The 24,919-nt window shown below is 43.6% G+C and overlaps 1 protein-coding gene across 1 annotated transcript; it reads left to right on the top strand.

Moving 5' to 3' along the window:
* Positions 1-1,702: 1,702 nt before the first annotated feature.
* LOC126997257 (ionotropic receptor 93a-like) lies at positions 1,703-22,697 on the top strand. Its single transcript, XM_050858254.1, has 10 exons — positions 1,703-2,225; positions 6,858-7,003; positions 14,771-14,864; positions 15,501-15,653; positions 18,366-18,513; positions 19,037-19,526; positions 19,855-20,194; positions 20,457-20,615; positions 20,755-20,904; positions 22,089-22,697. The coding sequence occupies exons 1-10, from the start codon at positions 1,725-1,727 to the stop codon at positions 22,248-22,250; spliced, it is 2,343 nt and encodes a 780-aa protein (XP_050714211.1). The 5' UTR covers positions 1,703-1,724; the 3' UTR covers positions 22,251-22,697.
* Positions 22,698-24,919: the final 2,222 nt, after the last annotated feature.

Below are 24,919 nucleotides of genomic sequence, written 5' to 3'. Positions count from 1 at the left end.
GTGTGTGTGTGTGTGTGTGTGTGTGTGTGTGTGTGTGTGTGTGACTCCGGCGTCCATGTTGTCATAGTAATATGAGAGTTATGGACCTGAAATATGCGTGTTATGCACCTGAAAGGTGCCCTGCGCATCATATATCCAGATGCCAGATCCAGAACTTCCTCTATATGGTATTCTGTTTACTGTCAACATGCCTCTTTGTTCTTTCTTTCTTTTTTCTTTCTTTTTTCTTCCTTTTTTTTTTCTTCCTTCCTTCCTTCCTTTCTTTCTTTCTTTCTTTTCCCTTCCTTTCTTTTTTTTTCTTTCTTTCTTTCTCTTTTCTTTTTTTCTTCTTTTCATTCTTTCTTCCTTCCTTCCTTTCTTTCTTTCTTTCTTTTTTTCTTTCTTTTCTTCTTTCCTTCTTTCTTTCTTTCTTTCTTTCTTTCTTTCTTTTTTCTTTTTTCCTCCTTTCCTTCATTTTTTCTTTCCTTCTTTCCTTCCTTCTTTCTTTCTTTCCTTCTTTCTTTCCTTCCTTCTTTCTTTCTTTCCTTCTTTCTTTTTTTCCTTCTTTCCTTCTTTCTTTCCTTCTTTTCTCCTTTCTTTCTTTCCTTTTTCCTTCTTTTTTCTTTCTTTCTCTCCTTCTTTCCTTCCTTCTTTCTTTCTTTCCTTCTTTCTTTCCTTCTTTCTTTTTCCTTCTTTCTTTTCTTTCCTTCTTTCTTTCCTTCTTTCTTTTTCCTTCTTTCTTTTCTTTCCTTCTTTCTTTCTTTCTTTCCTTCTTTCTTTCTTTCTTTTTCTTTTTTCTTTTTTCTTTCCTTCTTTCCTTCTTTCTTTTACTTTCTTTCTTTCTTTCTTTTTTCTTTCTTTCCTTCCTTTCTTTTTTCCTTCTTTCTTTTCTTTCCTTCTTTCTTTCTTTCCTTCTTTCTTTCTTTCCTTCTTTCTTTCCTTCTTTACTTTCTTTCTTTCCTTCTTGCTTTCGTTCCTTCTTTCTTTCTTTCTTTCTTTCTTTCTTTCTTTCTTTCTTTCTTTCTTTCCTTCTTTCTTTCTTTTTTCTTTTATCCTACTTTTTCTCTCTTTCCTTCCTTCTTTCTTTCTTTCTTTCCTTCCTTCCTTCCCTCCTACCTTCCATCCTTCCTTCCTTCCTCCCTTCTTTCTTATTTTCTCTTTCTTTTTTCCATTCTCCCTCCTGTCTCAATCAATTTCTCTCTCATTCTTTCTATATTTCTCTTGATCTTTCTTTTCTCTCTCTGTCTCCCATTCTTTCTTCTCCACTAACAATTTTGGAACAGTTTCGTCATTTTCTGTGTTCCTGCTGAAATCGAGAGGTGAGAGGTGGGGTGTTAGAGCGGCGGAAATGATGAATTAATGTGACCTTCGGGAAGCGGAGAAGCGGGGAAGCCAAGCGGAGGGCAACTTAGTCATTCCTGTTCGTTAGGTATTCAGAGAAGGTCAGAGGCGATCAAATGAAGAGGTGAGAAGAGGAGCCTGATGCCACAACCTCATTACTCAGGTGACCGACAGGACTCTATATTCTCTCTCTCTCTCTCTCTCTCTCTCTCTCTCTCTCTCTCTCTCTCTCTCTCTCTCTCTCTCTCTGCCTGTCTATCTACCTATCTATCTATCTATTCATCTATCTATCTATTCATCTATCTATCTATTCATCCATCTTCATGAATTTTCTTGATATTATATTATATTTTCAACTATACTAAAGAAAGACTGAACATTTTTGCCTTTTTTTTCTGTAAGCCATGGGATCCTTGAAGACGTTAGCTGTTCTGAGCGTGGTGCTGGCAGCCACGGAACACGGGGCTACAACAGCACGGGCCGGTGGACTCCCGAGCCAGCGACGCCTCCAGCTTGCCACCTACCGCACTACTTACTCTTATTTGCGTCCGCCTGGCGGTTGTACCCTATCATTGCAGAACCAGACGACTACCCAGGAGGCAACATGGAGTTCCAATAACGATACGAAACCTCGGCGCCACAAGGTTTGGTCTAGAGATGATATGCATGTCAAACGGAAGAAGAGGTCACTCCTTCCTGGGATTGAAGAAGTGCGTGAAAACGGAACCACAGATCGGAACCCTGGACATCCCTTGGGTAAAACGGCAGATGTATTGTCTTTCAGTCACCTAATGACAGCCATGGCTCACCAGCTGCGCGACTGCGAACTAGTTCTGGCCTACGACGACCACTACAACGACCCTCGCGTGCTGGCGGGCGTGCTGGCGCTGCCCAACGTGAAACAGGTGAGTGAGCGGCGGAGCGTCAGTCATGTAATGTTAGGTAGTAGAAGAAAGGCCAGGTAGATGAAGAAGTAAGTTATAGTACGTACGTTGTCAGGATTGTTTTGTAAGGATAGGTTTACACGTGACTCGGTATGAGCAGGGTATCAGTATTACAGTATTAGTGGAGCATTTCATAAGTAAGTATCGAGGTGGAGCATTCAGACACCTCTCCAACCGAAATTGATCTTTATTATTTTATTTGAGTAGCGTTTGGCAGGCTTTTGTTCTCCTTTATTTATGCCCTTCAGCTGTGTCCGTTGATGTAAAAACAACTACAATCTCGACAACCTATCACGTAGCACGACTGTTGTCATCTAATTATCATTGACATTAATTACAATATTCTTTAAGATAACTAAAGTCCATATGCGGATGATCAAACTACGACATAACTTGTTTTCATGGTTTCCGCCAAAGACTAGTCATATCATTATTAGACTTTGGTTTCCGCTTCATGTGTGGACGACTAATTGCTCTTTGTTCTATACGTTCCACAAACAACCCTGATATTATAGTGGTGTGCATCCGATACCGTCTTTGTACACACACACACACACACACACACACACACACACACACACACACACTCTCTCTCTCTCTCTCTCTCTCTCTCTCTCTCTCTCTTGCCCCCATATCGACTGGGCGACACTGTCAGGTACAGAAGGCGAGTCACATAGAATGATCGAATTTCTAGAAGAAAATTATCTAAGCCAAATGGTTTCTGAACCAACTCGACAAAATAACATACTCGACCTTGTTATAACGACCCAAGATAACCTAGTCAGTAACGTCACGGTAGGAGAACACCTCGGTTCTTGCGATCATAAATTAGTGCGCGTCGACATTAAAGCTCAATCATCAGTGACTGAAAATAAAGTAAAGGTGCCCAATTTCAAAAGAGCTAACTTCGTAGAAATCCGACAAAAACTAACAGAAATACAACTATCAGATGACGGCAATGTAGAGGAAGCCTGGCTAAGCTTTAAAAATCACTTACTCACTCAGCAGAACACATTCGTCCCCTTGTGCGAGAAGCGAATTAACACTAATAAAAGCCCACCTTGGTTTAATAGCGAAATTAAACACTCAGTCAAGGAGAGAAAACTGTTTTACAGGTTAAAGAAAGAACAAAGCACGCCCGAAAACATCAGACTTTATAACGATGCCAGGCGACGAGTAAAAAGATTAGTATGTCAGGCAAAGCGTAGATATGAAGAAAATATTGCAGCCAACTGTAAAAATAATCTGAAATCTTTCTTCAGTTACATAAACAATAGAAAGGCGATCAGAAGTGGAATTGGACCAACACATTGCAAACCTCTTAAACAATGACTTTTCCTCGGTGTTTAATACTAACAGTCTTCCTCCCGCTACCACCAACACCAGTACTAATGTAAATCTCGAGCATGCATTGCCTAATTTTGAAATAACAACCGATGAAGTCCTTAAAGCTCTCCATTCACTTAAAACAAATAAAAGTCCCGGACCCGATAAAGTATATCCTATACTGCTTAAAGAAACAAAGAACGAAATAGTCTCCTCCCTCACAACCGTATTCAATATGTCTTTGCGACAAGGCATCGTCCCTTCGGATTGGAAAAAGGCTAACGTGATTTTTAAGAACGGAGACAAAAAAATACCAGGTAACTACCGACCCATTAGTCTAACTTCAATTGTAGGTAAGCTACTCGAGAGCATAATTAGAGACAAAATTATGAGTTACCTCGAAAGCCACTCATTAATTGGGGATTCACAACATGGCTTCCGTAACAAAAGATCCTGCCTATCAAACCTATTAACCACTTATTGCGACCTCTTCTCAGTTTATGACGTAACCAAATCATTGGACGTAGTCTATCTTGATTTCCACAAAGCGTTTGATAAAGTCCCACATCATAAATTACTTTATAAATTAAATCAAATAGGTATTGACGGTCAAGTAAACCAGTGGATCGCGAATTGGTTGAGCAACAGACAACAAAGAGTGGTGATTGACGGATTTAACTCAGAGTGGGCGCCGGTCCCTCAGGGCTCGGTTCTTGGCCCAGTGCTCTTCATTATTTACATCAACGACGTGGATGTTGGACTTAATAATCGCATTATAAATTTGCAGACGACACAAAGATTGGTAACTCGGTTCTCACTGACGAAGACAGGCAAAACCTCCAAGAGGGTTTGCACAAAATTTCAGCTTGGTCGGATAGATGGGAGATGCCCTTTAACGTAGACAAGTGCCAGGTCCTTCAAGTTGGAACAAGAAATAAGAAGTTCGATTACGAAATGCGCGGCGTTAAACTCACAAGCGTTCAAAGCGTTAAGGACCTGGGATGAAAATCGTGTCAAACCTCAAATTCTCACATCAATGCATCGATGCAGCAAATAAAGCGAACAGAATATTGGGCTTCATTAAAAAAAACCTTTTTATTCAAGAATAAAGAAGTAATACTTCCGCTCTACAATAGTTTAGTCAGACCCCACTTGGAATATGCGGTACAGTTTTGGTCTCCTCACCATGCAAAGGACAGTGCTAAATTAGAAGGTGTTCAGCGTCGGGCAACAAAAATGATCCCTTCCTTGCGCAACAAATCCTACGAAGAAAGGCTTTCCACCCTTAACATGTTCTCTCTTGAGAAACGTCGCCTCCGAGGAAAACTGATCTAATGTTTTAAAATACTTAATGGTTTCACGAATGTAGACAGAACAAAATTGTTTATGATCGATGACACTTTGCGAACGAGGAACAATGGCATAAAACTCAAATGTAGACAAGTAAATTCAGACTGCACCAAATTTTTCTTTACCAACGTTGTAGTGCGAGAATGGAATAAGCTCCCACCGTCAGTGGTCCAATGTAACACGACTGACTCCTTTAAAAACAAACTCGACCGTCACTTCCTTGAACTTAATATTAACTAGAGTAGAAAAGCAACGTTTTGGAGCCATCTGATTAGTGTAGATTCACTTAGTCTGGACCATGGGGTCTGTGTGGTCTGATTTTCTATGTAATTCTCTCTCTCTCTCTCTCTCTCTCTCTCTCTCTCTCTCTCTCTCTCTCTCTCTCTCTCTCTCTCTCTCTCTCTCTCTCTCTCTCTCTCTCTCTCTCTCTCTCTCTTTGTGTGTGTGTGTGTGTGTGTGTGTATTTACCAAGTTGTATTTACCTTGTTGTGACATACGGGAAGAGCTACGTTCGCGCTGTCCCGTCTCCATATCCACTCGTGTGTGTGTGTGTGTGTGTGTGTGTGTGTGTGTGTGTTTTAACGTAGCAGGAAAGATAACTGATCCGTCTATCAAAACTTCTCCAGCTTTACACGAGGGACTGGCTGACGTAATGTAACGTCTTCGTGAACTATACTCTGATAAAATAGTCGAAAATTAACAACATAGACGCTCGCCCTGGACTATACGAGGAAAAACGTTCATATTACTTATCTTACTTATCGCTTTGTATCCGATGAAAAGGAAAACATAAAAATAGAAACGGAAAACCCACGTCATGTTACACCAATACCAAGAAGAGAAGAAAATAAGTCAAAGAAGAAGAAGTCGTTAGGTCGAAAGCCTCGCACGATCTTCTGACCTTTGTATGTCCCCACGTACTTCCCGCGGATATCCCGGCCGGCGGTGGTGGTGGTGGTGGTGGTGTTCAAGGAGGTTTAAGGGGGGTGTCACGACTCCACTTAATTATCTTTCATTACTCAGTAGGCCCGAATTTGGTAATGAATAATCAGTTTTATAATGAATCAGCATGGTATGGTATTAGACGCTTATTCTGTTAGCTATAGGCCTACATAGCCTTCCAATCTATAAAATGTTACTAATTACAAAGAAAGTGACTTATTTCCTTTTCTACTTCTTCAGGAAAGAAAAAAAAATACATAATTACATAAACCTTTCAAGTAGATATGGCGATAATAAACTGAATTTTGTAGGGAAAACTAATTAATTTGGTAACTGGTTTAGTAAAATATTTGGAATCGGTGTGGTAGTGACGCTAGTGTGTGTGTGTGTGTGTGTGTGTGTGTGTGCCGCAATTACCGAACATGATATTAGAGTTGCACATAGATCAAAGACCTTATTATCTAGATCTTACTTAGACCTACTCAAGAATAAATAAAGTTCTATGTTATATGGACAAAGGAAAACCTCGGCGCGTGACTACATAGGTCGGCTCAGACGCTTACGCCCCTCACATCAACAATTTCCGAAGGCGCAATAGGTGGTCAGTCGGGTTCTCATGAGTGTTTGATACCGTTCATGGTACAGAAGCCTTGTCAAACTACCACCGGGGCCATAAAACTACCTATGGCAATGCCCACAACTCTTATGAAAGCCTTGTTAAATGTGTGTGCTTGGGAGCCGATATGTTTAACCCGGTAGTAGCGACGGGCCAAATTTTTGTCATGTTATAAACTCCCCAACATAGATGATGCATAAACTGATCACAAATGCGTTGATATATATCATGAAATGGTGTGTGTGTGTGAGTGATGATTTTTTTTCTCATTAATTCGCTTAGAGGGGCCTTTAATTAAGAAACATGATCCCCGCAGCTACCGGGTTAAGAATATGCCCCTGTTACATCTTCGGTTTTAGGTGGTGCACGTGGGGACGATCGAGGACTTCGGGAAGCTGGTGTGGGTGTCGCCGGGCTGCCGAGGGTACTTCCTGCTGCTGCACCGGACGGATATTCTTCTTACCTTCCTGGACATTGACCGCGACGCCTGGGACTACGACGGAAGGTAAAGAGACAGTGTTAGATGTCCTCTTCCACAAATTTATCCTCCGTCTACCATTTCCTTGCCGTCTATTTCCACTTTACGCTCTTCCTTTGCCACTATTTCGAACTCTCTGTCTTTAACTAATAAGGGAAAAGACGTGGGCGGCATTAGTAGGCTTGAAAGGGCAGTCGTAGGTTTGAATACTTCGATAGGAGGTGTGGAAACAGTGTTGTAGACTTGAATACGGCGGTGACAGTAGCGGGAGTAATGGTGGGCTTGAATACTGAAGTGGCACGTGTGAAGTATAGTATTATATAGGATTAAATAACTTCGATGATAGGTGGGAACATGCAGTAACGGTAGGCTTTCATTTACGGACACTTAGAAGGGAAAGAAATTAAGTGGAGATGTGTTACTAGCGACCATTCATTTATTTGTTTACGTCAAAGGAAAGTCTGAGCAGTGTTAGGCTTGGATGCGGAGACGTTACTTTTATGCTTCAAAGTAAAAAAGAAAATATAGTTGATAATATTGTTGGTATAATGGTTGGTGATGTCACGTTAAGCTATCAACCATCTACTAGGCTTGAATGCAGGCACCTCACTCACTCTTTCGCTTCATGAATAACGAACGTAGCTGATCATGTTTAATCCTCAACCATCCCTCTCTCTGCATCAAAAAGAAATCCCCTTTTTATATTGAGGTCACGCAGTTTGTATATTCTTAGTTCTAAATCTAGTAGCGCTTCATGAATAACGAATGTGGCTGATTACGCTTAATATCAACCGCCCTTCTATCTGCATCAAAAGAAATCCCATCTTTACTTTGAGGTCACTGAGGGCCGCTTTCACAGTCACTTTGTTTGTTTTGATCGTTACCAATGGCGGCGATCGACGCTATGGTTTTCCACGTGAAACTGGCCTGTGGGGTAGGGATGGGCAAGTACCGTTAATTTGAGTACCGGAAATACCGGTACCGAAAACTCAGGTACCGTTAGTACCGGTACCGGTACCGGTACCCGAAGGAGTATTTTTTTTTTATCTATGACTTCTGATGAAATTCCCAAATAAATTTCCTGTAAAGAAAACTTTCTCTCTCTCTCTCTCTCTCTCTCTCTCTCTCTCTCTCTCTCTCTCTCTCTCTCTCTCTCTCTCTGAATGAAGTGAATATTCATTTTTTCGAAAAAAAAAATTAGCATGTATATATTAAGTTATTATGGATGTACTCGATCATAGTCTAATAACAATAACAATATTTATTAGTAACCTAAAAAAGAAAAAGAATCGGACATGAAGAATTATGCAGTAACTCCAATAAATAAATAAAATAATAAAATAATGGAAACGGGAGCTGTGATGGAAACGGAAAGCAGGACAAAATGGTGGTAACTTGGGGGGACGGTCAGCGGGGCATTGACTCAGCGTCTCCATACAGGGCCCATACCGCGTGATACCACATTGAGGCGGGCGGGCGAGCACCGAGCGTCACTAAGATCCAAACGGTACCGGTACTAGCGGCAATGCGTAGTGCCGAGTGATCATGACGCTTCCCGGCACCCAAGTGATCATGAGGCTTCGCGGTACCAGGTACCGGTACCGGGTACCGCGAGGAATCGATTCCTCGCGGTACCAAGTACCGGTAGCTGGTACCGCGAGGAATCGATTCCAAGCGGTACCCGGTACCGGTACCTGGTACCGCGAAGCCTCATGATCACTTTGGTGCCGGGAAGCGTCATGATCTGTTTCCATTATTTTATTATTTTATTTATTTCATGTCCGATTCTTTTTCTTTTTTAGGTTACTAATAAATATTGTTATTGTTATTAGACTATGATCGAGTACCCATATCACCGAGATATCCACTCATTGAGTGGTGATCTCTCTCTCTCTCAGTCAGCGCCCTGACCTCACTCAGTCAGCGCCCTGCCCTCACTCCGAGAGGTCAAACCGCACGCGCTCCCACTTCCGTGACCTCTCTCGCTTGCGATTCCACCCTCGTGTGCTGTACTGCACTGTACTTTAGATCTTGCTGTGCTGTGTGCCGTGTGCTATTTCGCGTTGTGCTGCGTACTGCTTATTGTCAACCGAGTTAGCTGCCTGCAGAGGTGTGCTGTTTGCTGTGCGACCACGTGCTTCGCTGGACAGGATTAAGTGTTGCCCTTATTTTTACTAATTCTCTCTGCCTGCATCTACCCTCTCGCCGTAGCGCCCTGTAAAACATATATACACATATACACAAAACACAGTGTTACACTCTTTCCGCCACATTCTTTATATATTTCCAGATTCCACTCCTACGCCACTCCCTATGCAGGTGTGCAGAGCTACCTGACCTGACTTGACCAGAGTATTCCCCAGAGACACACTAATCCTCTTAATTCCTCACCTGCGTCTCTCTCCCTCTCGTCCCTCGCGTTTCGCTCCTCCTCTTCTCTCGCCCCCCGCTCTCTCGCCTCCCCTCTCCATTGCCCCCCCCTCTCTCTCTCTCTCATAACTACCCCCCACTTGCCCCTCTCTGTCTCTCCTTCCTCACTCCCTATCTCGTTCCCACCCTCTCTCTCTCCCTCCCTTTCCTTCGCCCTCTTCCTCTCTCCATCCCCATCTCCCTCCTACGCCTTCCTCTCTCTCTCTCTCTCTCTCTCTCTCTCTCTCTCTCTCTCTCTCTCTCTCTCTCTCTCTCTCTCTCTCTCTCTCTCTCTCTCTCTCTCTCTCTCTCTCTCTCTCTCTCTCTCTCTCTCTCTCTCACACACACTTATTCTCGCTTATTCACGCGCACGTCCCTCTGCCCTACGAAAAAGCAAAAGCAAAACAAATATATAGATAAACACTACTCACTTGCTCTCTCCTCCTTACCAAGATGGCGCTAAAGAAATGTTCGACTTGCACAGGAAACTTCTCTGGTCATTTCTTCTCGGGACGATCGACCGTCTGCAAGATCTGCCTATTGACACAGCAGATGGAAACGAGACTCTTTCAACAGGACGAAAGGCTGACGGCTGGCGAGAAGAAGATCACCGAACTAACAAGTAATGTTGATACCTTGCAGGAGTTTATCCAGGCCAACATCGTCGCCCCTGCTGCAAGTGACGCCTCATCACCCTCCTCACCTGCACTCGATGCCCAGCCACCTTCCGAAGAAGACACGTCACAGGTGACCGGTAGAGCTGACGCTGAATGCTTCACCCCTGTGAGAGGAGGAGCCAGACCCGCCCCTAGAGCCATTTATCCTACTCATTGCTACGACAAATTTGCCATACGGGAGGAGGAGGACGAGGAACAGAGCACCTTCTTGGTCGGTGACTCTATGATTCGCCATCAGGTGGTTGAATTCTGTGGCAGAGTCCCCCGTCGTAGGCGTAACTACTGTTATCCTGGAGCTGGTGTTGACGACATCACAGCTGCCCTGGACGAGGTCACCGCTGTGGCCTCTAATGACTCACTCTTTGTTCTCCACACAGGTACAAACGACGTCACCACGACCCGGTCTGAGGAACTGCTGGACAAGTACCGTAGGCTCATCCAGCAGTATAAGTCTAAATCCCCTAATATTTTGATTTCAGGAATTCTACCACGGACATGGGATGAGGGCGACTTCTACAGTAAGGCCTTCAGCCTCAACAACCGCCTGCAGACTCTCTGCGGAGAGCTTGACGTCGAGTTCTTTAACGCCTGGAACGATTTCTACGGCCAGAGTAAACTTTTCCAAAGGGACGGCATACACCTGTCCCCCATCGGGGCAGCCAGATTCGGAAGGCTCCTCAACAACGCTGTACGTAACGCCCGAACAACAAAAAACGACTCTCAGCCACGTCCTTCCATCCCGCCCGTGTAAATAGACACCATACACCGCAACAGACTCGTAACATTGAACCCTCCAGTACCACCACCTCTATTACCAAGCTTCAAGATAACCTAAGAGTCCTTAGTTTCAATACGCGTAGCCTAAGAAACAAGTCTGATGAACTGCGATATCTTGCTCTGACAGAAAACTTTGACGTAATTGCTATAACCGAAACATTTATCGACACCACTAATATTGATTTAAGTTCCGAATACAACATAGATGGCTACAGATTCTTCAACAATGATCGTGTAAACCGTAGAGGGGGTGGTGTCGCCCATTTTGTCAAAAGCTACTTGCAACCCACTGACAAAACACCAAGAAACAGTAACGTTGAACATTTGTGCGTGCGAGTAAACACTGCAAAAGTCAATTTAAATATATCTGTCACTTACAGGCCTCCGGGGCAATCACTCGATGCCGATCTTGAAATGTACAGTCACTTAATAACAGCGACTCACTGATACTAGGAGACTTTAACCTCCCCCATATCGACTGGGCGACACTGTCAGGTACAGAAGGTGAGTCCCACAGAATGATCGAATTTCTAGAGGAAAATTATCTAAGCCAAATGGTTTCTGAACCAACTCGACAAAATAACATACTTGACCTTGTTATAGCGACCCAAGATAACCTAGTCAGTAATGTCACGGTAGGAGAACATCTCGGTTCCTGCGATCATAAACTAGTGCGCGGTGACATTAGAGCTCAAACATCGGTGACTGAAAATAAAGTAAAGGTGCCCAATTTCAAAAGTGCCAACTTCGTAGAAATCCGACGAAAACTAATAGATATGCAACTATCAGATGACGGCAATGTAGAGGACGCCTGGCTAAGCTTTAAAAATCACTTACTCACTCAGCAGGACACATTTGTCCCCTTGTGCGAGAAGCGAATTAACACTAATTAAAGTCCACCTTGGTTTAATAGCGAAATTAAACACTCAGTCAAGGAGAGAAAATTGTCTTACAGGTTAAAGAAAGAGCAAAGCACGCCCGAAAACATTAGACTTTATAATGATGCCAGGCGACGAGTAAACAGATTAGTGCGTCAGGCAAAGCGTAGATATGAAGAAAATATTGCAGCCAACTGTAAAAATAATCCGAAATCCTTCTTCAGTTACATAAACAACAGAAAGGCGATCAGAAGTGGAATTGGACCTTTAACAAACAGCGACGGTGCACTAGTGACTGACAGCCAACACGTTGCAAACCTATTAAACAATTACTTTTCCTAGGTGTTTAATAATAACAGTCCTACCGCCACCACCACCAACACCAGTACTAATGTAAATCCCGAGCATGCATTGTCTAACTTTGAAATAAAACCCGATGAAGTCCTTAAAGCCCTCAAATCACTTAAAACAAATAAAAGTCCTGGACCTGACAAAATATATCCAACTCTGCTGAAAGAAACAAAGAGCGAAATACTCTCCTCCCTCACAACCGTATTCAATATGTCCTTGCGACAAGGCATCGTCCCTTCAGATTGGAAAAAGGCTAACGTGACACCGATTTTTAAGAAAGGAGACAAAAAAGTACCAGGTAATTACAGGCCCATTAGTCTAACTTCGGTTGTAGGTAAGCTACTTGAGGGCATAATTAGAGACAAAATTGTGAATTACCTTGAAAGCCACTCATTGATTGGGGACTCACAACATGGCTTCCGAAACAAAAGATCCTGCCTATCAAACCTATTAACCTTTTATAACGACCTCTTCACTGTTTATGACGTAACCAAATCACTGGACGTAGTCTATCTTGATTTCCAGAAAGCGTTTGATAAAGTCCCGCATCATAAATTACTTTACAAATTAAAGCAAATAGGTATTGACGGTCAAGTAAACCAATGGATCGCGAATTGGTTGAGCAACAGACAACAAAGAGTAGTGATTGACGGATTTAACTCAGAGTGGGCGCCGGTCACTAGTGGCGTCCCTCAGGGCTCGGTTCTTGGCCCAGTGCTCTTCATTATTTACATCAACGACGTGGATGTTGGACTCAATAACCGCATTAGTAAATTTGCAGACGACACAAAGATTGGTAACTCGGTTCTGACTGACGAAGACAGGCAAAGCCTCCAAGAGGATTTGCACAAAATTTCAGCTTGGTCGGATAGATGGGAGATGCCCTTTAACGTAGACAAGTGCCAGGTCCTTCAAGTTGGAACGAGGAATAAGAAGTTCGAATACGAAATGCGCGGCGTTAAGGGTAGGCGGTGGCCGAAGTGATAGCGTACTGGACCCACATTCGCCGCGTGATGGACGACGCGGGTCCGAATCCTCACGCTACCACTCGGATTTTTCAGTCACCGCCGAGTGGCTTAAAACTACCCACATGCTGTCCTGAAGACCACCCATCAACCCGGACTCTAGAGGAAGCCGTCCAAGCGAATCAAGAACGAGTTCCGGGGGGCAGCATGAGCCAATGCAAGATGGCGCCACTATAAACACTCGCCTGCGCCAGAACGGGCTGGGCCGACCATCAGGCCCCACCTGGAAGAAGCCTTGGGCCGACCATCAGGCCCCACCGGGAAGATGCCTAACGGCGCAATAGGCAACAACGTAAAACAAAACAAAACAAAAAACAAAAAAAAAACTTCAAAAGCGTTCAATGCGTAAGGACTTGGGGGTCAAAATCGCGTCAAACCTCAAATTCTCACAGCAATGCATCGATGCAGCAAATAAAGCGAACAGAATGTTGGGCTTCATTAAAAGAAACTTTGTATTCAAGAATAAAGATGTAATACTCCCGCTCTACAACAGTTTAGTCAGACCCCACTTGGAATATGCGGTACAGTTTTGGTCTCCTTACCATGCAAAGGATATTGCTAAATTAGGTGTTCAGCGTCGGGCAACGAAAATGATCCCTTCCTTGCGCAACAAATCCTACGAAGAAAGGCTTTCTACCCTTAACATGTTCTCTCTTGAGAAACGTCGCCTCCGAGGAAAACTGATCGAATGTTTTAAAATACTTAATGGTTTCACGAATGTAGACAGATCAACATTGTTTATGATCGATGACACTTTGCGCACGAGGAACAATGGCGTAAAACTCAGATGTAGACAAGTAAATTCAGACTGCACCAAATTTTTCTTCACCAACGTTGTAGTGCGAGAATGGAATAAGCTTCCACCATCAGTGGTCCAGTGTAACACGATTGACTCCTTCAAAAATAAGCTCGACCGTCACTTCCTTCAACTTAATATCAACTAGAGTAGAAATGCAACGTTTTGGAGTCTTCTGATTAATGTAAAATCACTTAGGTTTAAGGACAGACCACCAAGTCTGGACCCTGGGGTCTGTGTGGTCTGATTTTCTATGTAAATCTCTCTCTCTCTCTCTCTCTCTCTCTCTCTCTCTCTCTCTCTCTCTCTCTCTCTCTCTCTCTCTCTCTAACTATCAATCAATCAATCAATCTCTCTCTCTCTCTGAATGAAGTGAATATTTATTTTTTCGATTAAAAAAATAGCATGTATAGTTATTATGGATGTACTCGATCATTGTCTAATAACAATAACAATATTTAGTAGCAACCTAAAGAAGAATCGGACATGAAGAATTATCAATAAATCTAATAAATAAATCCGAGCAATCTGGTACTGGTACCGAGTAATCTGGTACTGGTACCGTACCGTTTAGCTGGTACCGTTAGTAGCGGTACTGGTACCGGTACCTGCCCACCCCTACTATGGGGTAGTGGCGGCTGCAAAGAAGGCGAAAGGTGTTGAGAGTGCCTGGCAAGGTGCGGGGCTAGGCTAACCCCGCAGCCGCCACTACCCCATCGGCCAGTTTTACGTGGAAATACAATAGCGTCGATCGCCGCCATTGGTAACGATCAAAACAAAGTGACTGTGACAGCGGCCCTTATTTAGTCTGTTTATTCTGAGTTCTGATCTAGTGGCGCGATGCTGGTATACAGAAGCAAGTAATCTGACATGGTTTGCAGGTTCGTGGTGACGGCGTCGTTGGTGTCCCAGCTTGAGGCGATGTCGAGGACAGACAAAGGGAGAAAAACTGAGCATTTATTAGGAATCGTCAAGGTTCGTGTGTGCACAAAATAGGATGTACTCGACGATAACTCGCGTGATAAACAATATAACGCTCGCACATCCTCTCCTTTATGCACGTCTTGTTTCATCGTAAGTTGTTGCTTTTGTTATGGGTCCGTGATATTAATAATGCCTGACAATCCAGAAGAGTTATACATGAAATAAAAACCCTATTACATCTTTACGGGTTCAAGTGTAATGTTAATAAGCTACTTTTTGTTATTACTGAGATCCACGAAAGGGCATCAAGGGAAAAGTAATGATTGGAGCCCGAATTTTCAAACGTATCGGCGCCTCAGTTCGCCCGTTTCAAAAGCCTCTCGTATAAGTTGCTGGGATTTCAATGGACTATTTTGTGTTCGCAAGGAAAGTCTTACAAGGCTTTGGCACCATGAAAGGGGAAAATCACCCATGAAAACCTGGTTAATCTATCCTGTGCCCTTGTGAGCTTGGGAAATAGTCGAAATGGGAACCCGATACGTTTAAGAATATGGACCATAGACCCGATCTGTCCACTCGGTGAGCAGACATGGATTGCAAACTAATTTTTAACGGATTTCTGAACCTCCCAAGAATTTCCTTTCCCATTGCCTTTATTGAGCCTGACGTTGGCGAGTCTCCCCTCAGTCCCTGGACACGGGGGAGTGGCGGCTCTACATCAACCAGCTGTACGTGGGGGAGGGCGTGCGGCCCCTCACCACCTGGCGGGCACACTCCTTCACCTCGCAACCCGTTTTCTTTCCGGATAAATTGTCTGACCTGCGCGGAGTCACTCTCAGGGTTTGTGCTGTATTTTCTTTATTTTGCTTTTTGGTATCTATCTATCTATCTATCTATCGATGTATGTATGTATGTACAGTCGACGATAGAGAGTAGTGTCACGGTTTTCAGAATGTTTAGCCTGGTGGCGGTAAATGGCAACTATACCACGGTGGCGCATTCACTGGTGATGTTAGTGACGCGTATCAGTGTGTACAGTTTGTGTGTGACCGTAAAATTATAATGTTGCATAATATTATATTATAATATAATGTGGTTAGAAATATACCATATTACATGAATTCAATTTAGAAATGCGATAACGAATGTCTTCTACATGATGATGAAGATGATGATGACGAGGTAAAACATCACGAACAGTCTGAAACACTTTTTCTTATTAAACTTTGAAAATACCGCGTGCAATGCTGTCCTTCACAGAGGCAGGCAGTGACTAATGCTCCTTACCATCAAACAGCAAATAGGCTTGAGGGTCTGTTTAACTCGCAGCCTTAATTCCCGTCATTATAAAGCCTCAAAGACAATTCAGATCATCAAAAATCTAAAATCATTTCTCCGTGAAGATTACGTAATATCTAAGTATAAATACGTGTGTGTGTGTGTGTGTGTGTGTGTTGAGTGCGAGGGTAGAAAAGCCCGCGGTCGACGACGCCATCATGTGAACGTTTATAGCCTATTATTACGTATATATTTTTTTTAATAAAGAACAAGATCTTGGCTGTCAGGGATTTATTTTTAAAGTCAAAAGGCATAACAATCTCCCTTAATAAGTGCAGTATATTTTTAAATGTATCATAGTTTGATAAACAACTTAGAATTGCTCTTGACTAAATTTGAACGAAACTAAAAGCTCGTGTCAAAATGTAGCGACAGAGCCTAAATAAAAAAATATTTATTAAGCGTTAGCGACGGGCACTTTTGATAAATATCTATCTTAAAATTATGTAGAGTGCACCTGTGACCACCGATCACCACAACAGTACGATTTCGATAGGATATAATAATTTTCATGTCGCGTGGAGGGGTTGCCAGATGTCGCTTTCTGAACGAAACTTACTGGACAGTGTGTCACTACTCTCTATAGCCGACTGTATGTATGTATGTATGTATGTATTTATGTATGTATGTATGTATGTATGTATGTATCTATCTATCTATCTATCTATCTGTGTGTGTGTGTGTGTGTGTGTGTGTGTGTGTGTGTGTGTGTGTGTGTGTGTGTTTCCGGTTAAGATAAGCAATCAAAACAAGTTCACGAAGAAATGAAGGTTGCTAAGGAAACCACCTTCGAAGGAATGGCTTCATAACACAACTACTAAGGATTTCAGAGGCTGTGCGGCCTCGTTTTTTGGGAATAATATCGTAACGAACAATCGTATCGGTACGAGATTTTGCGACAGTGTATTTCACACACTGCCTTAATTTTGAAGGGTATCGCCAACCGCCACAAGTAGAGAATAAAGGCACTTGTCCCTATACCAAGAGGGTAAAGTCATCAGTGTCAGGCAAAGATACGAACACAACTACCAGAGGCTCCGCCCACCTTGTTCCTCTTCCCTCCATCTCCCGCCTCCTCCCTTCTCCCTCAATATCTCTCTCTCTCTCCCTCTCTCTCTCTGGAAGATACATACATACTCGAGAATGATTTTTTTTTTTCAATTAAGGCATGCTTGATGTGATACTGGGACTTTAATTTTGAGCATAGTGATACACATCTGGGCCGTGGACGTAATGACATGTGAGAATAGGGTGAGGTGGTAAATGATGACTACCATGATTGATGGTAGAACGATTGCTCGCTTGTATTTGTTTCTCTCTCGTTTGTTTTTTTATTGTTTTCCTTTTTGCTACCTTTCTTCGTCACCTGACTTTGACTCGCGGCACCAGTCGTCAAGTATACCAGAGAGAAGATAAAATGGCCACTAAGATACAGCACGAAAACGTACACCATAAACCACCAAACCACTACGCTACCAATAGTTACGGAGGTAATTAGGCTATGTAAGTAACACGTTACCCTACTCTCAACTTTATTTAAAGGATGCCTATCAGTATTAGAAAGAGTATATAACGCCACTACAATTAATGCATGCCTTTCATTCATTATAGTTACGAAGCTACATGAGAGAGAGAGAGAGAGAGAGAGAGAGAGAGAGAGAGAGAGAGAGAGAGAGAGATATTGAGGAGAAGGAGGAGGCGGGAGATGTAGGGAAGAGGAACAAGGTGGGCGGAGCCTCTGGTAGTTGTGTTCGTATCTTTGCCTGACACTGATGACTTTACCCTCTTGGTATAGGGACAAGTGCCTTTATTCTCTACTTGTGGCGGTTGGCGATACCCTTCAAAATTAAGGCAGTGTGTGAAATACACTGTCGCAAAATCTCGTACCGATACGATTGTTCGTTACGATATTATTCCCCAAAAACGAGGCCGCACAGCCTCTGAAATCCTTAGTATGTATCTACTAAGCTCAGTGCCAGAACATCATCTTATATTACAGCCATATAATACACTATCAGTTTCCTGAGAGAATATTTAGATCATATTTATTCTTTTTATTTTGTTCTTCCTTGGGCGTTAGGATTCAAGCTCCTTCCTTCTCCTTCTTCTTGAAACAATAAAAACAATAAAAATAATCATCACCCAATCAGCCAATCAACCAACAATAAAAGCAGTAATAATAATCATCACCCAATCACCCAATCTCGTTGCCAGACCGTGACCTTCGCGTGGGAGCCGAGCATCATGTACCAGCGGGCGCCGAACGGTACCGTGGTGCATCGCTTCGGCGTGGACACGGCCGTAGTAAGACTCATCGGGCACGCCATGAACTTCTCCGTACGCTTTGACGAACCGGCCGATGGTATGCTCACGAGGCTGTCTTTTAGGTTTTCAGGTATAAAGATTCCCACTCCATTTATCCCTTGAGTAACTTACAACAACCATCCTCACCAACCTTCCCCTTTCCATATCGTCTCATGCACGTACACGCTCACCTCCCACCTTTCCATTATATCCGCCAACTCTTCACGTCCCTATCATTGCCCCTGCTTTCAGTATTCCAATTCCTCTAAGTTTTCCACCTCTGAGCTCACTTTTTAACCCAGTGTCGCCCACAACCCGATGGCCCTTGCTGATTCATGACAAAGGGAAGACGAGGCCCCTGGGTGTCGTCTACGGGGTAAGCCTTGGAGTTTCCGAGGCTAAGCTAACGTTTGCTGTCATGTTGGTTCTGGCTTGAGTCTTGCGGCCGGATGCCCTTCCTGACACCATCCCTCCCCCCATTTACCCAGGCTATGACCAATACTAAGTTGGACTCTCTCTCTCTCTTTATATCTACCTGTCTATCCCTCTTTCTATCTATCTCTTTCTCTCTCAACGTGGAGGCGAGCTATGGGGACGACAGAAAGAGGACGGCTCGTGGACGGGCGTGATGGGGGCGCTGGATCGGGACGAGGCGGACATGGGCGTGGCCAACCTCTTCCTCTCCTACAAGAGAATAGGCGTGGTGGACTTCAGCACCCCTCACGACTTTGAGGTTGGTTCGTACTGGTGTGTGGATGCTCATAGGCCCGCCTCTGATCGAAGTCAAATACACATTCTCTCATTCTATCTCTCGTTATATTCTTTTCGACGGGCTAATGACACAACTCGGAGAGCTGGGACAATGATAAGCATGACATTAGAATTACTCTTAGGATCTTCCCTGTCTCTGTGTCTTCAGGAGTCGTGCTTCCTGGTCCGGAGGGAGCCGCCCTTGCCCCGCTGGCTGGCCCTCTCCTTCCCCTTCCACTGGGGGACATGGATCGCCATCTTAGTCGGTCTTCTGGTCTCCGGTCCACTTCTCTACGTTCTGACCCTTGCAGGAGGAAAATGGTAAATACAAATGTTAACTAGAGTTTTTTTTCTTATTCCTTTCACAGGTTAATTCTTGAAATCTTCCTCTCGCATTTTTCTCTTCCCAAGACAAACCCACTTAAGAAGGAAGGATCGAGATACCTCTCGAGTTCGATTGATTACATTTTTTTGGTTTCTTCGATCGCCCTTGTACGAAAAAAAAAAAAATAGCCCTTAGAATGAAACATATAGAAAGAACATATAGAAAGTTGTCATTACCTTTTTTTCTTGCAACAATGTATCCTAGTTTTGATTTAATTTAGGTGAGATAAATGAATAGCATTATGATAAAGAGAAGAATTTACTAGTGTGAAAAAGAAGAAATGGTCCCTTTCAGCGAAGATAATACGGAGGTGAAGGCTTCCCTGGCCTCCGACTGGCTGGGCACGTTCGCCTTCCACCTCCGGGAGACGCACCCGCACCCTCCCACGCGGGGCTCCACGCAGGTGTTCGTCTCCTTCCTGTGGCTCTACACCATGATCCTGACCATCGCCTACGGCACCAACCTCACCGCCTTCCTGCTCGTCAACAAGCTGCCCGCCTCCATCCAGACCCTCGAGGAGCTGGCAGAGTCTAACTTCGATGTGATGGGCGTCGGCATTATCTTCAGTAAATTACTATCGGAATCAAGCGACCCCAACGTCAAAGTAATTTTTCGTGTCAGTTATCAAGTGCGTGGAGTTTGGTTAAAAATCTAATATTGTAACGTTACGGAATTAGTCATTTTAGCATGCGCGTCCTCATCTGCTCATGTAGCGAACAGTAAGACGACTCCTCTGCACTAATTCACAAACGTTATGTAAGAAATAATGTCTCACCCACCATCCAGGTATTTTCCGCTACAGGCTGACACACACACACACACACACACACGAGGAAAGTCAGTACACACGCAAATTTTTTTTTCAGGTTTTAGCCGCTAATTACAAAAGTGTGGAAACGAAGGACGAGGCGGTAAATAGGGTCCTGAAGGGGCGCGCGGTCTTCCTGGAGAACCAAGGCTTCGTGGAGTTCGTGGCGCACACCAAGTTCTTGAAGGACGGCGTCGGGCGCACCAGGGTGATGGAGGTGTGTGTGTGTGTGTGTGTGTGTGTAAAATTAAAATAATTCCTCGCATTTCTGTAAGACGAATTAAACGAAGTAAGAAAAAAATCTCTTGTGTCGTCAACATTCTTGCTGTCTGTGGTATTATTCCTTCCGGTCGCAGGAGTGCTTCGCGCCGCATTACATCGCCATAGGACTCCAGCGTCGCACTCCCCTCAAGAGGAAGGTGGACGAGGTGATCACGTGGGTCCAGCAGAGTGGCCTCATCCGTCACTCCTTCCTCAGCTCTCTACGCATGGCAGCCTCCATTGAGGTTTGTGAAAAGCTAGTCGTAGCTTAGAGAGTCCCATGAGATATATAACAAATCATGTGGCTCATATAGCAAATGCATCCCCGTTATAATGAGAAGACACAAAGTAGCGCATTCTACGGCACTTATTGTATCCTAGAAGCGCTGCTTTTGTGTCCTCTTCTTAAACGGATGCCTCTCCTAGGGAAGTGGCTCACAGGAAATATTTATCTATGGCGCAAGACTTAATGGCCATGACCTTTGTGTCTTGAACAAATAACTACCGTAACTTCTGTTAACCTCAGTTAAATTCCGTAAAACGCTGATTACTTTTGTAGTTACTGACACTAGCAAAAGTTGGTGAGCCCAGAGACCTCATGAGTGGAGCCCCTCACGCCTGACGAAGCAGAAGGGAAAGGCTCGTGTAAAATTTTTAAACGACAAATTGAATTTTTTTTTTTTTTTTTTTTTTTTTTTTTTTTTTTTTAAATTTCTGCCTCCGGCGGTTGTAGGCTTTCTTGGTAGGGTTTGATGGTCAGCCCCAGCCCGTTATGGCGCAGGCAAGTGATTATAGTGGCGCCATCTTCCTTGGCTCATGCTGCCCTCCGGAGCTCATTTCGAATCCTCTCCTTAGAGAGAAATTAGACTCCGGGTTGATAGGTGATCTTCAGGACAGCATGTGGGTAGTCTCAAGCCACTTGGTGGTGCCTGAAAAATCCCAGCTAACTTGTGGTTCGCGAATCCGAGGCTTCCTGGACGTTGCGCTCGCACGTTATAACCACTGAGCCACAGCCTGCCCATAATACATATACGCCAAACATGACAGTCAGACACTTAAAGAACCATTAAATCATGCTGCTTTAACGTGAAAACAACTAATGTACAACCATTCACTGCAACAAAGTAACTATATGAAGAAAACACTCACGCACCGTAGATTGAGTAACACACTAATGCATGACTGGACCACAGAGGCGCCCAGCGGAGAAGGGGCGTAAGGCACTAAGCCCTTTGTTTCTAGGTTGCAGTGGGAAAGGCAGGCTACACATGCCAGGGAGAACAAGAAACAAGCTGCAAAGAGGAAAAGTGACCTTATATTTGGTGTACCAAGGGTAACTTCTCCCTCGCAACTTATATCTTGTCTCCTTCCTGCAAACTAGAAAAAAATGTCTCTCTTCCTTACGCCCCTTCTCCTGACGCCGTGACAGAGGGCCAGCAGTGAGACGGAGGCTGTCGGCGAGACGGACGAAGGCAATCTCACCGCTCTCAACCTGGACCACCTTCAGGGCGCCTTCCTCATCCTCCTGGTTGGGTTCCTTCTGGCAGTGCTCGCCTCCCTGGCCGAGCGTGTATTAATCTCGTATTACTAAACATATCGGTGCCTCATTACGCCTGTTTGAAAAGTCTCTCGCAGAAGTTGCCGGCGTTTACATGGACTGTTTTGTGATCACAGTAATAGTTTTACCAGACTTTTACGCTATGAACGGGAAATAAAACACCCATGAAAATCCGGTTATTCTTCTCTGTGGCCTTGGAAAATAGTCGTAATGGGAGTCCAATATACGTTTCAGAATATGGATCCTGGTCACGAGGGTCAGGTAACAATGACCTATGAAGGTGGAACTGGCGAAACCCACGTGATGCTGGTGGAAGGGAGTTTGGCTTCTCTCTCTCTCTCTCTCTCTCTCTCTCTCTCTCTCTCTCTCTCTCTCTCTCAATAAACACTGGGCTAGTCATTAATACAATCCATGCATATTTCCACGTGTGTCATGGACCATGTTGCACCAAAATATGTGATGTGTGAACAAAATAAAATGTGAAAGCTATTATGTAATTTTCCTATATTTTCATGGGGGGAAAGGGGGGGGGGGCAGACTCAGAGATGGAAACTAAGAGAAAAGGGGACAAACAGAATCTTCTAAATTTCTTAAACTACTATGTGTTTCAGGCGCTATGAAACACAGTTTTTCGAATATAACATTTTAACAAAGCATCGGACAAGGATGGTATTTTGGAAGACGATGATTAAGACCCCGACCTAATTGGCAAAAATAGGCTTAGGTGCCAAATGTGGATGATTACGGCACTTGTAGGAGTAACTTTAAGGTAAACTGCACTAAATTATACAGGCACGGGTAGCGAGGCTAGGTGCCTCTCGTTCGTGACGTCCATGTGACGTGTAACTATGACGTAGTAGTCATCATCTCAATTCTCTCTCACACACACACACACACACACACACACACAGTAAAAATAGTTCAGCCACTGCACTATGTTATATACTTACAGCATGTTGTACCAAAGACCGTATTTTCCATGCAAAGGATAAGTAATTTCCTGCGAGTAAAACTTTTTCGCAAATATATAATAATTTCAAATGAGCATCATCCCTATGTATAGGGCTGAACTAGTGTGTGTGTGTGTGTATGTGTGTGTGTGTGTGTGTGTGAGAGAGAGAGAAAGAGAGAGAGAGAGAGATTTACATAGATTCTTAAACCTAAGTGATTTTACATTAATCAGAAGGCTCCAAAACATTGCATTTCTACTCTTGTTGAGTAGAGAGAGAGAGAGAGAGAGAGAGAGAGATGACAGAGAGAACTACCAGTTGAGTCAGTGATTACTGCTACTTCATAGTAAAACGTCACATTGACGTCACGCCTTCAACGAGAGGCGGTGCGTACATGATGACGGCACGTAGCCTCGCTACCTGTGCCTGTATATTTTAGTGAAGTTTACCTTGAAGTTCCTCTTACAAGTGCCGTAATCATTCACATTTGGCACCTAAGCCTATTTTTGCCAATTAGGTTGGGGTCTTAATCATCGTCTTTCAAAATACCATCCTTGTCCGACGCTTTGTTAAAATGTTATATTCGAAAAACTGTGTTTCATAGCGCCTGAAACACATAGTAGATTATTTATACTTTCTTAACACAGGTATCTGGACACCTCTCCTTCCGAAATTGATCTCTCTTTCGGCCACCTCTTTGGATTCTTTTTAGGAGCAGCAAGTAGCGGGCTTTTTTTTTATTATTGTTTTTTTTTTTTTTTTGTGCCCTTGAGCTGTCTCCTGTGTTGTAAAAAAAAAAAAAAGAGAGTCTTAGCCGTATGATGCTAACAAGTAAAGATGGCATAGTCAGCGAGAGCAGCGGAGCAGTTGGCATTATGACCTTGGGAACAGTCCGATAACCGTGGTGATAGGGAGATATCGGAGCGAACTACCGTGTGATTTTCGTGTGAGTGTGTGTTTGTGTGTGTGTGTGTGTGTGTGTGTGTGTGTGTGTGTGTGTGTGTGTGTCACCAAGATTAGCATATCACATATTTTTTTTATTCTTCTTACTTTCCTATCACAGTCTCATTTTCCATATCCATGTCTGCTCATCGAGGGGACCGTGTGTGCTTGGGTATATATTTTTATTTTTATTTTCCCTTGGTGTCCTTTCATGGATCTCAATGCTACCACTAGGCCTACTACCACTACTACTCCTCCTCCTCCTCCTCCTCCTCCTCCTACTACTACTACTACTACTACTACTATACTACTACAACTACTATACAACTACAACTACTATACTACTACTACTACTACTACTACTACTAATGATAATACGAATACTTATACTAATAACAATAACGAACACGGAAACGAAGCTTAAAATTCAAAGTAGGAAAAAAAACATGGTATGGTTATGACGGGGGTGCACACGAAGCTCATGGAAGGGTTATTTTGAGACCTGAAACTATGTAGAGACAGGACAGAAAAACACGAAAACGTTTCTGAGAGCCCCCTGTCTCCTGTAGCGGAAGGAGACAAGTTGACGGTTTCAGGAATAGCCTTACACTTACTCGCCTTATCCGTGAGCCGTCCTCGAGCTTCCCTTCCCTTCCCAGAGCCGTGGATGGGTAAAGTTTGGATACCTTCAGCATGACGTAATCCTGCCTATATGCTGCTTCTGCTCACTGCCTCCTATCCTATATATGTTTATGGAGTTAAGAATGCTACCATTTTTTATCTGTTGGTAGTTTAGCTTGTGATCAGACA

This window comes from Eriocheir sinensis, chromosome 12, assembly GCF_024679095.1.
Source record: "Eriocheir sinensis breed Jianghai 21 chromosome 12, ASM2467909v1, whole genome shotgun sequence".
NCBI lineage: Eukaryota > Metazoa > Arthropoda > Malacostraca > Decapoda > Varunidae > Eriocheir > Eriocheir sinensis.
This window is presented reverse-complemented; position numbering and strand designations above follow the sequence as displayed.

Coding starts and splice junctions, on each gene's coding strand:
- LOC126997257 (XM_050858254.1), top strand. CDS start 1,725: ATGGGATCCTTGAAGACGTTAGCTGTTCTGAGCGTGGTGCTGGCAGCC. Junction 14,865..15,500: donor ATTTATTAGGAATCGTCAAG/GTTCGTGTGTGC, acceptor GTCTCCCCTCAG/TCCCTGGACACGGGGGAGTG. Junction 20,616..20,754: donor GGCGCACCAGGGTGATGGAG/GTGTGTGTGTGT, acceptor TTCCGGTCGCAG/GAGTGCTTCGCGCCGCATTA.